Raw genomic sequence first — 17,590 nt, forward strand, 5'->3', positions numbered from 1 at the left:
AATACCATTAAATCATAGCTAATAATCCATATCTTAATATCATACACGTTTTAAGTTTTTAATTCTGCAAGGCATAATTCAAAAAAATCCTGAATTTCCACTAGTGGGATCCATGCACACATTTTGGATAGTAGTTGTACATGTGGTTTAAAGGGCAATAAAATGTAATTATAAATAGATGTATACTGTTACGAACCTGGAGCTACTTTGGATAAATGAATGTTTCACGTTACAATTTGAAATTATTCTAGAAAGGAAAAAGGGTAATTTAGGTTTATTTATTTCGATTTTTATCGGTATTTACGAGGTTGGTCGAACTGACCGATCCAGTTTTGAGAAAATAATAGATAAACTAAAAAAGTTTTACAGAAAAAAAACTTTTCAAATGCACACTTAGGAGGTTTTAGGGATTGCACAAAAAATATGAGATGAGGAAAAGTATTTTTAATTTTAACATGAAAATTACTTTGCACCTGGACTATTCAAAACCAATGTTTATGGACAGATCTTTATTTTATTAAAATGTGATTTTTTGTATGTGACAGAATTGTAATATTAACTAAAAGACTGCCAAATTTCGTGAAGATATACACACTATATTGAAAGTTATAAGTATTAAATATATAAAGATTTGAAATGAGTAGAAAAAGGTCATGTGATTGGTCAAATAAACCGAGCCTGTATTGAGAGTTAACAGCCACTTTCCTTCCCTCACACCTCTTCAGCAAAAATATTTGCATAATACTGCACTTTCCATCTCCATACTTTTGTTGTGTGTGCATCAAACTTTACTTTCTCTCCTATTATAAGGGGGGGGGCAAGGTTTGGTCATGAATAGCGCTAACTATAGCTTTGCTCCTGGTAATCTTTCTACTCGGTGCATCCATGACCTGTAAACTTTTCCTGGGTCTAGTTTTACAGGTGGTGAGCTTAAAGTAGTTAAAGGAAAGAAACAATACTTAATTAATTAGTTTACACAAATATTTGATAAAGAAATGAAAAGCGTAATGTTAATAATGTAATCATGTGATGTCACAACTTCTTAGCCATGTGCCATCTGGTGTTGACGTATTCATATGATGTCAACCCTCTACTAGCAAATCGCCATTAACAACACTTCATGCAAAGCTACACTAGGGCTATCTGCACTAGCCATCCCTAATTTAGCAGTGTAAGACTAGAGGGAAGACAGCTATTCATCACCACCCACCACCAACTCTTGGGTTACTCTTTTACAAATGAATAGTGGAATTGACCATCACATTATAACGCCCCCACGGCTGAAAGGGCGAACATGTTTGGTGGGACGGAGATTAACCCGTGACCCTCAGATTGCGAGACAAGCTCCCTAACCACCTGGCCATGCTGGGCCCAAGGAGGGAATATTCTCCAAAGCAGCCAAAATCGAAAGCATAAAGGAAATAACAGGAACTACCGAACAAATATAGCAAAACCAGATCACAAAATACATAGGGAAAATGGTGACCACAGGCCAACAATATGTGAAACAACAGGGACAGCAAATAAAATAACGAATCTGTCGACAAAGGTTAAAATGAGGAATTACAAAAGGAAAGCCAACATGGGGTTCCAAATTCTGGAGAGAAGCCAAGCAGGGAGTAAGGAGCAATGGAGAATGAACGAAATAAAATAGTCAGGAAACGAGGATGTAACACAGAAGCAAAACCAGGAAACCGAAAATGGAAGAAAAACTGCCTAAACGCCAAAACAGGGGAAAAAGATGGGTCCTGTGAGAATGCTAAGTGAAAATGAAGAGCATGGTGAATGGGAATAATGAAAGGATGATAACCTAGGTGTATAGATCAACTACATCAGGAAAATGTCAAAAGAGAAAGCATGAATTGTACGGGAAAACCAAGGAAGCAATATGCCTGGAAAACCTGACTTTCCAGTGAGGGACAACATAAAAGCCATGCATGAAGATGGAATAAATGGACATCTCACACCGTAGTATGGCTGATTAAGAATATGAAGAGGAGGCAACACCAAAAACATTACAGGAAAGGAAAATAAGTGAGAGTCGGCCAAGATGGTGCCACCAGCCAAACTCAACACAGAGAGATTGGAACCATTTGAGAGTACACAAGTAAGAAGATGAATAATCAGACAAGTATAGGGGGATGACTTGTCCAGTCCTAACAGAGAACATCCACTGCACCTGCCAAAGAATGAGGAACAGGAGCCCCTAAACGGATAAGGTATGCATTGGGATGAGATACAAAACATCCAAACTGGGGACATCCCAAAGTGCAAACTACACCTGAAAAACTAGAGGATTCAAAGACTACTCCAGCAGGAGAACCCTGTTGGGATGGGATAACCAATCCACGGCCAGATTCATGGACTCCTGAGGACGACATGCCTACCAATCACTATAATGATGGTGGGCCAGTAGATCCAAATTTTGAAAACAAAGGACACTCAGCCAGATACCCCCCCCCGCATTGTAATGGAAGACCTTACCCCAGAATTGTCAGAGTGAAACATCACCACCTTGTCCCAAAAAGCCAGTAGAAAGATTCTGTCTGATGAACAGCAAGAAGTGTCAAGAGAGTGATATGGAGAGCAGAGTCGAAAAGTTTCCCACCCCCAAATCTCCCAAGTGTGGAGGGATGCTCCCCATATAGAAAATATGCCTCCAGAAAAAGTGACAATCCAGATGAGGTGAAGGAAGAGGAACCCCAGCAGCAATAGAGGCCCTATCCAACTAACATTCAATAGAGACTGCTAGTGAGGGGAAAGGGTAAGAGGAGCATCCAAGGGAACCCAAACAAGGCAACATCTTGTGATTCAAATACCCATAGAGAATGAGAGAAGGAGAGTATGTTGGTCCCAACCAAGAATTGAGATGAAAAACACCCCCCCCCCCAAAAAAAAACAACTAGAAACTGATCAGATGTGATGAATGAAATCCCCATCATAATGACCCAACCTACACTGGCAGCATCCTAAAGAAGAAATTGAGTACATGGAGAGTAGATATGGCCAGTGAGGAAGCTATAAGTATCCAGCCATCTTTGGAAAAGTGTACACTAAACTCAGAAGTAAGCAGAGTGGCAAAGGTCTACACCATTCAGCTGAACCCAAAGAGAGCTGAGAAAAAGCCAAACAAAAAAACACACACCTATGAAGAACAAACAAAGAAAATTGTCTGGATGCTACTGATATGGGAATATGGAGCCATGTACCCGACACGTATACCTACATCATTCACAAAACACGAGTGAAAACCCTTAACAAGAAGGATCTCATCACAGAATAGACCCTGGAGCAGTAAGATCTAGCCACCCCTGACTTATGCTGGGCAGAAACGGGATCCCACTGATGGTGAAATAAAATGGATGGTGATAAAACAGGAGGGGGGAGACAAGTGGAAAATGAATTATAGAGACTTGCTGAAACAACCCTGGTCTCCAAATAGGCAGGAAGACCCCAACACCTCGTGATAGAAAAATGATGTCATGCACAATACAGTTAATGAAGAGGAGGGTAAAATAACTCTAAAGAAAACAGGATCATGACCTAGCAGAACCCAACATCATAGCAGCCACATCAGGAAAATGAGGCTGAAGAGGAAATGTGCGTCATTATAGCAAAAAGGGGATGACTAAGACCAACAGAAAAACAATATAAGAAAACCATAGAACCATTCCAATTAAATAGCAAATGAAGGATAAAGCACAGACAATAATGGATAGTGGCTTAAATGAGCAGGAAAGTTTCCACTGTAGGAAACACAACTGAATCATAAGAGTCTGAACACCAAATTGGAAGATATGTGCTTTTGATTAGAGCAAAGTCGCATTGGGCTATCTGCTGCACCCACCGAGGGGAATCGAACCCCGGATTTTGGCATTGTAAATCCGAAGACTTACTACAGTCCCACCAAGCGATGCCCACATTGAAAAACCAACAAAACCCAAAAGGTGTGAGGCAAATTATGGTTAGGTGGAACAAGAAAAGCAAAAACATGATAGGCCAACATACATGGGAGAAAAAGCATAACAACAACTAAACACAAGTGTACCCCAAAACAACGACCATGAACTCCATTATCTGGGTAAGAAAGAAAGCCAAAGAAGACATAAAGATTAATCCCGAAAGAGTGCAAGGATAAAATCCAAGGAGACAAAAAAAAAAGTAATATACCTGAGGAAACAACAGCTACAAAGGGCAAAGAGAGCCTAGGTAAGGCCCCCCAAAACAACACGTGACGGAAAAAAAACTGTCTTAAGTCACCTTCACCCATTCAGACACACCTAGGCGCTGATACCACAGGTTATACAGTATGTTGCCAAAAATGGTACAATTCCAAACGGAACATAGCCGTGATACCCACAACTGACAACTGTGTTATCACCCCCAAAACTCAAACGGGAAATCCGCCATAGCAGTAACATAAGTGGTAGTTGTGGCCACCCAAAACTGAGTGCATAACTCACAAAGTCGAAAAATTAGAACAGGGAGAGTAGATAATAAAAGTTAAATTGTGACTCTCTACTAAAAAAAAAAAGGGAAAAACGGCAGTGACTAAATTAGAACACACTTGAAAGTAAAAACACGTGGATACAATAATTAAATCACGATCAAAAGAAGTACATCTGTACAATATGGCTGTCAATCATGAAATTAGTATGTCAATACCACTGTCACATATAGTTATCAATAATAATATTGTACCTCTTCCATAAAATTCATTAAGTCAATACTACATTGTCACATAAAATTCACAAAATAAATACTTCATGTTTAAGTTAATACTATAGTCATATAAACATCCCAAAACCAAGACACTAAGTATATTAATAAATTCAATATGTCAATAATATGGGACAATATAAAGATATTAAAAATCAATACGTCTCTTCTTCCTTAACATTTGGGTTGTTGGTGAACCTGGTTTCTTCATTTGTTGAGAGATTACATTCAGTTGTTGACTATAACAATTATACATTTAGTTATTGTACAAAATTACCTTCCAGCATTTTCTTCAATATTTCCTTAAGTTCACTGGATGAAAACAACGAATCATACAAGTTACAAAACAATGTGCAACTTTTTTCTTTATTTTGTATATATAATTTATTTATTTTTCATATGACTGTATGCACAACATAAAATGACTCAATACAAATTTTAGATTTTACATTCTTGATATCTGATGTTAAGTGATGTACAGTGGAAACTCTGCTTGTCACTCCAACTTCTAGGAAAGATGAAGCAATTCACTAACAATGTCCATGCTCATTGGACAGGTGTTATCTATTATCTGTCAATTTCCTTGCTAAATCGTCTCTGAACACATTCTCTGTAAAAATCAAACACCTTCATCGAGGCTGAGCGGCAGATCTCAAGACATTTCTTAAATTCAGTTTCACTATAACTTCCTTGGGTGTTGGATGTTATAACCTCATGATTAATGCTTTCGAAAGCAAAAGTGAAACACGCTTTAGCTTCCTACAGAAACAAACCCAATATAACTGTTACAAAACTTCAGGGTTATTCCATTAATTCCAAAACAGGTTATTACATTCTGAAACAGTCAATTAGGTCATTATTTACAGCTCTGAGCTAGATAATAAAAATAAAAACAACAACATAATGTCTACTTTTTATCTATCAGGCACTCAACTTATAAAAAAAATATGAATAAATTACAATACAAGATAAATCTTGTTGTTTAATTACAACACAAGGCATATTGTTTACTTGCAACACAAAGTGTCTTGGTTGCTAAATATACATAATAATAATACTGATAAATATATATGTTGTGTTTGGGTGTGAGTATAATACATGCATTATATTTTGTTTTCTTCTAGTGTACATTTTTCAAGTTTCAGTTCAAAAATTTAATATAATTACCAAAAAAGAACAAAGTGCCAACATATAAAATCTTCATTCCTTGATGTTTTCTCTAAACAACAATACTGAATAAATCAATAAATTTTATCACAAATAGTATTTGTATTATTTATTAAAATTCAGTTCATTCTTAAAACATGTCCATTTCCACCAAAACTACACTTTCATGTGACTAGCTCATATAACCATTGGTTAACCACCACAGAAAGTATTTTAATTTATTTAAATTCAGAATTAGTAAAAAATATTTTTTCCTTCATTACTAAGTGATTATTATTACAATATATCTTGGAAAATTTTGACTTAACTTACTCTGTAAAAGCAAGAACATATTTTGTGAGAAGTTAGAGCATATTTGACAATGGATTCATCATGGGGAAAATAAAGTCTAATAATGAAGATGAAGATTGTTGATGAAAAACAACACCTAAATTTGGAATACATTTATTCCATCTTCAGCAGAATCTAAAAATAGTGTTACAAATATATATATTAACTACAACTATAGTATCATTAATCACTAGTTAATTACACATGTAAAACTCAACTGTTCCACAATATGTCCATTTTTATTTATTTTTATTCTTCCATTTACCACTTTTACTCAATAACTAAGTAACTAATGGTTGATGATACTATAGTTGGAGTTAATAAATATATTTTTAACACTATATTCAGATTTCCCTGAAGGTGGAATAAGTGTATTCTGAAACATTTGAACCTTGTGAATAAAATGTTGTGTTTTGTCAACTGTATTCATCTTTATTTGGTAAATGCTATAGCTAACAAAACATCTAACAAAGAACACGTTTTTTAATTTCTTTTCAGGGACATTGTGCTACTATATTAAATGTAAAAAACACTAAAACCAACATTTGTTGACACAACAAAATGCAAAATCTTTATTAGTAGTTATAGCTGACTTACTTTCGATAACACACAGTTACCATCATATTTCTTGAAAAAATTCTTCATTCAACCTGTAAAAAACCTGATTATAGTTCCCATGACTGTCTTACAGCCTCCACCAATGTACATCATCTCTATTTCTAATTATTACATCATTATCTTGCAATATATATTTGTAGAATGATATATTTTACCTCTTCCTGTTTTAGACTTGGATCAAGTAGAACGTCTCCCTCTGTTGTAATAACAGCATTTAGAGCAGCTACTAAACACTTCATCGCTAAACCTGCATCCATCAAAGCCATACAGGCACTGTTGATACAGCATGCTAGAAGCTAGGGATGTTTTTGTTAAGGAAAGATGTTGAATTTTATGACTTTAATATTCTAAGAATCCATGAGAATGTAGTAATATCTCAACGACACACACACTACGTCTGCCAATGAGGCCTTTCACCCACAGGGTTCATTGAGACAGTGGCTATAAGAACAGTTATGATGGTCTAGACCAGCGCTTCCCAAACTTCAGTCATTCGCATACCACCTTCACGATTTTTGCCATATCTATGTACCACCTGTACTATTACTTGCGTTTTACTTAATATTTTTCTTTAAATCGACTCATTTTTTATTAAAATAAATTAATTTTAAAAGGAAATTTCATAACACTGGGATAAATGGAAAACCAGTATCACTTACCATATTCATTTCAAAACAATATGTTTCTCATCTCAAAATGACATTGTTATAACAACGTGGACCAGATGACGCACATGCCCTCTGAATAAAGCCAATGTTTAATTGTTGGCAAATAATGTAATAACCATGTTAAAATATGTTTTCTTTGAATTTCGTTTTAATGCACATTAAAATAAATATATAACTATTAAAATAAAAAAGTCGTCTGCATACCACACAAAATTATTTCTTGTACCACCAGAGGTACGCATAACACACTTTGTGAAACACTGGTCTAGGCACTATATGTACCATCAATTTTTATGAAGAAGAAATATTATGATATTAACATCATTAAACAAGTGAATTGTAATTATTATCAATTTATATTTAAACCTTTCACCACAGAAAGCAGCTATGGTCAATGGATGATTAATTGTCTTTAACAGCAAAGATTGACTTTTCTTCAACGTTGTCAAAAAATTTTTACCCTCTACAGCATAAAAGTGACAATCTTCCATGAGCTTGAATCAACCACTAGACACCAAGTGTGCTGACATCTGTAAGCATGAGTGGGAAACACAAGTACAACCAATCTCTCTGATGAAGCCCCAGCTGGCAGACAACGTGATGCATCCATGCACAGAGATATCAGCTGATTGTCATATTTTCTCTGTGTTTTTATTATAATTTAGTTAAGTTATTGATGCCATAATGTCAAGGTATGCAATGTGTGTCATATATATCACAACTTATAGTAATACAACAAAATATACTGCTAATTTACAATGTTTCTTGATGAAGAAATGACAATGATAGGAAAATAACCGTGAAATCGAATTACATGGGGAAAGGGTTAAATTATTTACTAATCACATTTTTATGGTAGCAATTGATAACACAATATTAATTTTATTTTTAACTTTAATGCCAGTTATTTATTTCATTTATTATTATTTTTTATTCTATTCAAATTAACTTTACTATCATTCATAAAAATAACAGTGGCCATGGGAGAAAATTAATAATTTTAAGAACCCATGAGTGAAAGCAAAGGAGAATACACTGTAACATGGCAACCAAACTTTATCTGTCATATCCACCATCAACAATACTATTCACCCAATACTAGGGCTCGTCAGACTGCCTGAAATACTTCTTACTCAGTTAATTCAGGAAAAGATGTTGAGTTGTTGGAATGAGTTCAAAGAAGAGTTACCAGAATGGGTTATCATTTGGAATAGGTTGAAATTTCTTCACATTTTGTTGCTGGGGAAGAGAAGAGAATAAGAGGACATGATTGAGATTTTCACTGTTGTTAGATGTTTAGAATCAAATAAATCCAGATGATGTTCCATAAAAATAAAAACCCTGTTAAAGCAGTGTTACTTTTCTAATAGGACAACAAGCTTATGTAGTAGTTTGTCTTTAAGTATGGTAAAGCAGCAAAACTAAAAGAGCTAAAGAAAAAATGGAATGAGTGTTAGATAAACCAGGGTTGGATTTAGAAAAAGATGTTTTTATATAGTTTGGAAGATGTTAGCTGGATGAAATAGGATAGTTAGGATGAGCCACATGGCTCTTTATTAACACTTGGATTAAAAAAAAAATCTGCATGTTTTTTTTTATATATATACATACAACAAGTAAGTGCTGAATCATTAGAAAGAATGCATAAACAAAACATATTAGCAGTATGCATGAATGAGCTCAACTTAAGAAGTGAGAAAGCTGAATTTTGCATAATGATAGCTCAGTTTCAATTACAATACTTGTAAATCTTCAAATGCTACTCATCCTCTGCCCTATTAACTATACTGCAGTTGTCACAATGACATTATATTTAGTTAAGATGTGTTGAGGAATGCTGGAAGTAATATTGAATTCCACCATTAGTTGACTAATTACTCCTATAAAAGAACACATCTTGATAAGACCTCCAAACATTTAACATTGATCAAAGATATAAGATATACATCTTTGATAAGTCAAGAAGTAAAACTGTAAAATAATAAACACAGATACCTCTCACAGTTCTTTTTTCTTCAGAAATAGATGTTTAAAAACAACAGTAACAATTAAATATAATATTCCAAATACTGATACTCCATAGGTAAATATTTGCTTATTATATACTTTTTTCCCTATCTACCAAATGTAACAAGACTTTACTATCAGTAAAAATGTCTTTTGCACTTATGAGTAACTTAATCCTAATCACAGTTGGAAACTACTGAATCTTAGTCATCCTTCTAAAAAAATCAAAGTACCATTGAATTTTAACCCTGAAATTACCAACTTCTTTTATACCATTCAGTACCAGTGAAATCCTTATACTCTATCATACTGAGTAGTTTCATGTTTTTCCCTGTTACAACACTCAGTGTAATAAAATGAAATCATTCATTCTGAATATAAAATAGATAGGGAACTCAGCAGTACTTGGAGGGATTAACTCCAATATTGATTATATTTTTGTTTAATTTTTTGTGTGTGATTAACATGTTACTTGGGACACTGTAACACTGACTTATGCTTTCTCTCCTGTAGCTTAAACAAAAGGTGAGAAGCAAACAAATGTAACTGAAATTTTCTTAAAACTTTCTCTTAACCCACAAGGATACTCCTCCATCATTCTGCATTTCTTGTAAAATAAGATTTATAGATTTCCGTGGATGAAGATTAACCAATAATGTTGCCTCTAGTGTGTTTCGAATAACTCGCTCCCGAAGCTTCTCTGGACAACCTGTTCAGGAATATGGTGAAACAATCTTGTGATAATACAAACAAGATAATTCTAAATTATTATTAACAAAAATATTCATAATATTAAAGAAAATTAGCTATAGAACAAATTATTTGATTATGAATTGTCACTACATACATGTGTTACAAGCATAGAGTAATTTTTGTACTCCAATTTATCCGATTATGTTAAGTCAAATTGTAGCAAAGATAGTGTAGCTACTTTTTATCTTACAATCATGAAAGGTTGAAAAATTTTATACCAGGACCATTATTCATTCACTATCCTCTTCAAATATTACCTGGCAAACCTGTTAGTGGTTTATAAACAATGTCAAAATATGCTTTGTCTGGTAATTCTTTATTTGGACGAACTTCAACTGGTCCATATACAGCTGACTGCACAACTGTGTCACCTACAAAAATAAAAGAAAATTTTGAAATAAAAATATCCTTAATTGTTTCATAAAGCTCTAAATACTGAACCATCCCTTCATCCAGTACTGTACTGGATAAGCCACATCAACCATTTACTTGCTGTACAAAGAAAGGTCAGACACACCTCCACTTGAAATAGTTTTATTTCTCTAGCAGGGTGATAAATCTGTGGAGCAAATTACCATCTAGTATGGTAAAGGCCACAACTTTACAGGAGTTTAAGAAAAGATTGTTTCCTGTTTGTTGAGGTTTGTTTACAGAATCAGAATCATATGAAAAATACAAAATAAAATTATTTCTAATTCCTGAAAAAAACATGTTACTTCTCCAATTATTTTCCAAATAATTAATTCACACTACAAAATAATTTATCACAATCCATTAAATATATTGAAAGAGCTCTAGCAACTAGACTTTTTTTTTGACTTTTTTTATGGCAAACTCTTACAAACTGTTCCTGACACAACTATTCTAAGATTTAATTTTTAAAAACTGTACTATGCTCATACAATCTTATACAAAATTTGTCTACTTTTGGTGATAACAATCTAAAAGAGAACTGCATTAATATCAATAATAACTTGTGATTGCTTTACTTATAGATAATAATTATCAACCAGCAAAAATATTTTTCAATGATTAGAACACTGAGACCACAGAACAGAGTCAAGGCATGTTATGAAATATTATATGGTTTGAAAATTAACTGTGATATAGCAGAAACTGGGAATTTTGATTAGCACCCAGCTACTACTTGAATCTGTATCTAATTTCTTGACCACAAGTATAATCTAGAGCAAAATATTTTCCAAGTTCATCAGTTACTTGTATAGCTCAGATACGTCTGTGCTTCACCAAAAGTAAATACAATGGCCATAAACTGATTGAACCACAAATATGATTACAAAAATCATTACATAGAAGAAACCAAAGGTTCTTAAACAAATGTGCACAGGACAGGTCCAACTGACCAACCCAGTATTGAAAAGGAATGTTGACAATAATTCCCAATGTGGTAAACACTTAGCACTATGTACACATCCGCTGCATACAAAAAAAAAATCAAATGTGTTACAAAAGTACTTGTACTCAAGATATGTCTGTGAATCGCTATTGTCAGTCTGACTCAGATAAGTAGTACTGCAAAGGTGATGTTCATGTGAAGAATAAAAATACTATATTATACAGTTTGTATAACCTCTCGTACCACCAAGATGCATATCTACAGTTTTTTAGAATCACTGCATACTGTATCTGGTATTTACTCTCTTCTACTATGAACTGTCTCTAAATCACCAATTTAAGGTAAAATGAATAGCTGAAAGCTGTGAAATCAAACACATAATACCAAGATGAATGGCATTTTGTAAAAGATCATAGCATGTGCACTTTGACTCCTACCCATGCACATAGGGCTAATTAATAAAACAAGAGCCAGGAAATGATTTAGAAGCCTATAAACCTTTATTATCTATAACATTGTCCCAAAAGCACATAAATAATTCACCTTATCAGGAAAGTTACACAGTGGAATGAATCAAATTATTGCTACACCTGTAACAGTCATTTTTCAGTAAATATAAAAACTGAATTGTATAGAAAAAACTGAGAATTAGAAGTTATCACAAATGTATACACATGTTAGCTGAGTAATTATGTTGTCTCCTACAATACTGCCAAAACAAGATTGCTACAGATGTAACATTATAAAGTAACAATTAAGATAAAGTTTGGAATAAGATGGGCCAAATTTAATAAAATTAAACTTTCATCTTTTAACTTTAAATAAATAGCTGTATCTTCAAATCAGATAGTTAGAAACACATACATATAGTATTACTAATAATTTTAGATTGTTTACTTATGAAACAGAATAAAATTCACTGAAAACATTTTAATGAAGGAAGCTGCATTGCAATCTAAGGCCAAAAATGAAAAATATTTAAAATTTAATATTAAATAAAACATATTTCTTTTTTTTTATGATGTATGAAATACTAATGATGCATTTTATTTTTCTTGAAATAGAAGATAAATCTTGTTCACTGTAACAAGTATTTCTAAGAACGTCCACAAGCTGAATAAATTAAACTTACAGTTTGTAAATTGACCAATATTTGATGTCCAAATTTCTGACCCAAAATAACACTGACACAAGTTAGGAATAAAAGAACCAGTAAAAAACAAAACCTTATTTCAAATATTATCACAAAATCTGTTTAATAATACAACACTTATAAGCTCTTAATTAAGTTTCAAGCAATATATATAAAATTACAAAGCTTCATAGTGTCTGAATTATGTGATAAAAGTTATCTTTCCTTTGATGATTTAATTTGGTACCAGCTGAAAAGATTACAACTCAGTTATTGACATAACCTATGAATATTATCAATTTATTACAAATTATATTGCAATATATAAATTTACTAATGACTATATATACTGCGACAAAGACCTCTGTACCACCCAATATCAAGTCATTATGTTAAGTGGTATTGTTAAATCTAGACCTAAGCCACTGCAGTGTAATTATTCATTGGAGCTATTACTTCTAGGCCTAATTGTAATAATACTTCTACCTTGAGCTACAATAGCCGATCCATCTGGTCGAGAAAGATTGCTCAGTTCAGCAGATAATGTTCGAATGGACTGTGTTTCATTTTCTTTATTATCACTCAACATAGTAAAACTACCGATTTAGGGACTTAAACTTAGTCTTGTATGGTTTATTAACGCTGTGATGATTCCACGTGTTTTTATCGCCACCTATTAGCAACCTTTTTACGAATCACTACAAAAGTAGGCTTAAATTGTTAAAGTTATATTAGTATCAGATACGTAGAGAATATTATTTATAAATCTTATTTTAAAAGTTATAACAAAAAAAATTTTTTTGTTTGTTTCAAAAATTTCTCGCGAATCTACAAAACTGGACTCTACGAACAAGAGTTCCTAATTTTGAAACGATAGGCTACATGGAAGGTAGATCATCAATAACGTTATCCACTGCCTACTTTTTGTCTACTCTACACGAATAGGTGATTTGATCGTAACTCTTATAATGCATCCATGGTCCCAAAGTAGGAAACGCGTTTTTGCGACAACGAGGCCCTAGTTGTAAACCATTGGATTCACAATCCGAAAACGCTATTGCTATACTGTTGCTCTTTCGTTAAGATAGTTATTTTGGATTACCCAGTTCATGTTAGAATAATAAATTAATGTTTCCGATACGGTGCATTACATCCTCTCACATAAATAACTATTCTCGTGCAGTGCTGCCCTCTATATGCAAAACATTTTTTTTTCGCACACCACATGCTTTGAAACTCCCACCTATCTGGAATGACTGACTCTAATGAGTCTCGCATGCTAATTACCATGCGACAACCCTCCACTAATAAGAGGTGACACATGTGACTCTCTGTATTCAACTCCACTGAATCATCACTTCTGGTTTGGCAGTATTGTGTTATAAAGTTCAGATTGTGCTCTTTTCAAGTGTTTATTTTTTTCTGTAAATTTCTCTCAATAAGTTTATTCTTTGTTATACTGTTACGTCTCCGTTCGTTAATTAATTTTCCGTAACTTTGTTCCGACGAAACTTTAGCGACACAAGTCCTTTCTTAAATAAAACTGGTTTATTCTTTCCGAATACAACTTTACGATACACTTAATTTCAACAGTCGCTCTATAACAAACGTCTCACGTGCTCGACTTCAACAATACTCCGTTCAATTACACACTCTCTCACTGCAGTTCAATTACTCACTGTCTCTCCGTCGCTTCGTTGCCGGTGTTATATACACAAGACTACACTATATCTAGAAAGATCACGAGATTTAAGCAAAAGACGTGAAAGTTCGAGAATGACGTGGCGTGATACTAGTCACGTGACCTCGATGTTGTAGCAATACAATAGTGATATTTGTAACTTGTTGAGTTATTTCAAAGTGGAATCATTTTATATTTCTACCCAGCTATGGAACTTATTATTTCATTAAAAAACTTAATCTGTTTCTGCCAACACATTTGTGTTTGGTTATTAATTTTACATTATGAATTCTATGTTTCGGCTTCGGGGGTTATATGTTTTATTATCACCTTTACACAGGCTTCGGGTTATGGTAATCCGCGGGAAGATTTTCGGCTTTACTTCCTCGGGAGATTGATCGTCCAATGAACTAACTTTCGTCGGGCCTCGCATCGAGTTTGGGGTTAACACATTTGAAAAACAGTCCACCAACTTTGGAAAGATAAGACGTTCTACTGTTATGGTTTTTGAATAATTTTATTGTTAATGATATTATCTATAATTATTTGGGTTCCATAACATAAGTTTCATTAGATGGGTTAATAAATACTCATAGTCAAGTTCAGGTTAGCAATTAATCTTAGTTGTATCTGTTCTCCTATACCATTCGCTTAGGCTTACTATGGTCTTTGTTATTTTAGGATTACTTTGTAATTCATTTTATTGGTATATCAATCATTAATTTAGCTATATTGTTTTTCTTCCATACATCATGTCTCATTCATATGTTATTGTTACCACACACTTCCTTAATTTTATACAGTCACGTCTATTTCATTTTTGTTATTATTTATCTTTTATCCTTCTTCCTATTCACTTGGTTTGTATGGAAATGGTACCCTTGAGAGAGTCCACACAAACTTCTCTCAGTACCAATATTGTACATACTTGTTGTTAGGCTAAGTTTTTATTTTAGTGCTTAGTGATATCCTTTGTTCTACACTGTTCAATTAGGCTTCACAAGTATATATTTTTGGTTTAACTGTAGTTCTACTTCCGGGTTAATCAATAATTAGGTTAAATGTCCTGTTCAATTAGGCTTAATAAGTGTCTGTTAATGTTACTTTCAGATTACCCATGGTTCTATTTTATGTATTTATAGGTTCTTCAATACTTAAGTTAAAAATCTTCAACACATAATATTACATACTCATTACTCACTATACAATTTCTTAACTTTTACACTATATTGACTACTTTATTTTCGTCTTTCTTTATCATTTATACTTTTTACCATTAATTTCGTTTAACTTATAATTTGTACTTCTTACCATTAATTTAGTTTTTGAGGGCCCCTGGGGGCTGTGATCCACCCTACCTGCTCCAAATATTGCTCACTTTCCTCCTATAATGGCTGAACCCATATTCCAATGATCTAGATTTTGTCTGTTTTCCTCCATTTACTTCACTTCTTTGTCTGTGAATTTTTTTCCTTCCTCCCTTACCCATTGGGTTTGAATTGTAATTCGATTGGCCTTTTTTTATTCCCTGTCTTCTTCCCATGATCACTTCCGGGTGTTTTCACTCTGATCATGCAATTTCCCTTTTACCTGCATGTCCACCCTGCCATCCACTGGAGGTACTTCATATGTCGATCACAAGGTCTACATCTCGTACTTTCATCTCCCATTCTCTCCTCTGGGTAGCTATTTCTTTATTGTCGGGGTACTGTCATCCATCTGTTGCCACCCTTCACTCTTTTATGAGAGTGTGACTGGGTAAGTTACTTCTTGGTATATATTACTCTTATGTTTCAGGGTCATGTCCCTCTTCTTTCTTTATGAATCCTGCTCTGTTGAGAGTAGTGTCTGTCCAGGTATACTTAAACTATCAAAAGCTGCACTGTAAAGCCATGATGACTTTACAATTATAATTCTATGACCACACATTGTACATTGTGGAGATGGGGTGTTCCACAAGATCACTTGTAGGTTTATTTTTGCAATATGTTTGTTTCATTATTTTGCCCATCCCTGCCATGCTTTGTATTGAATAAATTGGTATGGTCTGCTTTTTAAAATTGGGTTTTGTGGTCACCCATTGAACTGTCTCAGATGTTGTTTTTCCTCTGGATTCTCCACCATGCTTTCTCTGCCCTTTTCTTCTAGTGGGGTTTTGGAGTCCTCACAACTTTCCAGTTCCAAACTACTGGGGTGGTGGACCATGGAGACGTCCTTCAGAATGTGTTAATGAAATACAAATATTATATATATATATATAAATGACTACAAAACTCTTCAGTTGAGAGCAGGGCAGTGGTGTTCTGCTGGTGTAGATGTCATGATATCCCCTACTATGTAACATGGAAGCTGTCCAAATTGCAGTTCAGCCCTTGATTGGGATCCCTCATCCTACCTCCACATGGATGTCAGGTCCCAGTGGCTGGGTTTTGGAGTTAGAGCTGAACAAATCAACATAAGCCCTCACTTGTGTATCACAGATATCTCCATTTCCTCACTCATTTATATATATTTTTACTCCATCTGTGTTATGGGTCACAGTAGAGGTACTTGCAGATTACTATGGTTCTTCCCCTTCCACTATCCGTCAATGCTTATTATTCCGAGGATGTTACTGCACTTGGGGTACTTACAGACATTATATCTTTGAGTGAGATGATTTACATTACATAGACATCTTTTTGATGCTGAATGTTCAAATTGACTGTGGAAATTTTGTGTATTACAACGTTGTATCGAGAAAGAATAAACTAGTTTTAATTAATAAAGACTTGTATCGCTGAAGTTCCTCGGAAACAATTTATACCGAAAATTACAAACAAGCAGATAGCAACAAATTAGTGTCAGAGAGTGGGATGGAAAACGAAAAAAAGGAAGAAGGTGGAAACGAGATGTGGCAAATCAAACTACAGCTTACCAGATTTGATGGCAGCAATAGAAGAACAGCAAAAGAAACAAGAAGAGAGATTACAGCAGTTGTTGGAGGAAAAAGAAAATAAACAAGAAATGAAACAACAGCAGTGGCAAGAAAACCTGCAACAGTGGCAACTGGAACAGCAAAATAAACAAGAAAGACTACAACAGTGGTTGGAGGAGAGAGAGAAAAGAACAAGAAGAAAGTCTCCAACAGTTAAAAGAAAGCCAGCGTACACAAATGG

General features: G+C 34.1%; 1 protein-coding gene across 1 annotated transcript; it reads right to left on the reverse strand.

The window, feature by feature from the left end:
- Window positions 1-5,061: 5,061 nt before the first annotated feature.
- Window positions 5,062-13,427, reverse strand: LOC106462153 (exosome complex component RRP46-like). Its single transcript, XM_013922051.2, has 5 exons — window positions 13,238-13,427; window positions 10,520-10,633; window positions 10,097-10,218; window positions 6,990-7,130; window positions 5,062-5,478 (listed from the first exon to the last, which is right to left on the reverse strand). The coding sequence occupies exons 1-5, from the start codon at window positions 13,338-13,340 to the stop codon at window positions 5,287-5,289; spliced, it is 672 nt and encodes a 223-aa protein (XP_013777505.1). The 5' UTR covers window positions 13,341-13,427; the 3' UTR covers window positions 5,062-5,286.
- Between the last annotated feature and the right edge of the window lie 4,163 nt (window positions 13,428-17,590).

This window comes from Limulus polyphemus, unplaced genomic scaffold (assembly GCF_000517525.1).
Source record: "Limulus polyphemus unplaced genomic scaffold, Limulus_polyphemus-2.1.2 Scaffold1105, whole genome shotgun sequence".
Classification (NCBI taxonomy): domain Eukaryota; kingdom Metazoa; phylum Arthropoda; class Merostomata; order Xiphosura; family Limulidae; genus Limulus; species Limulus polyphemus.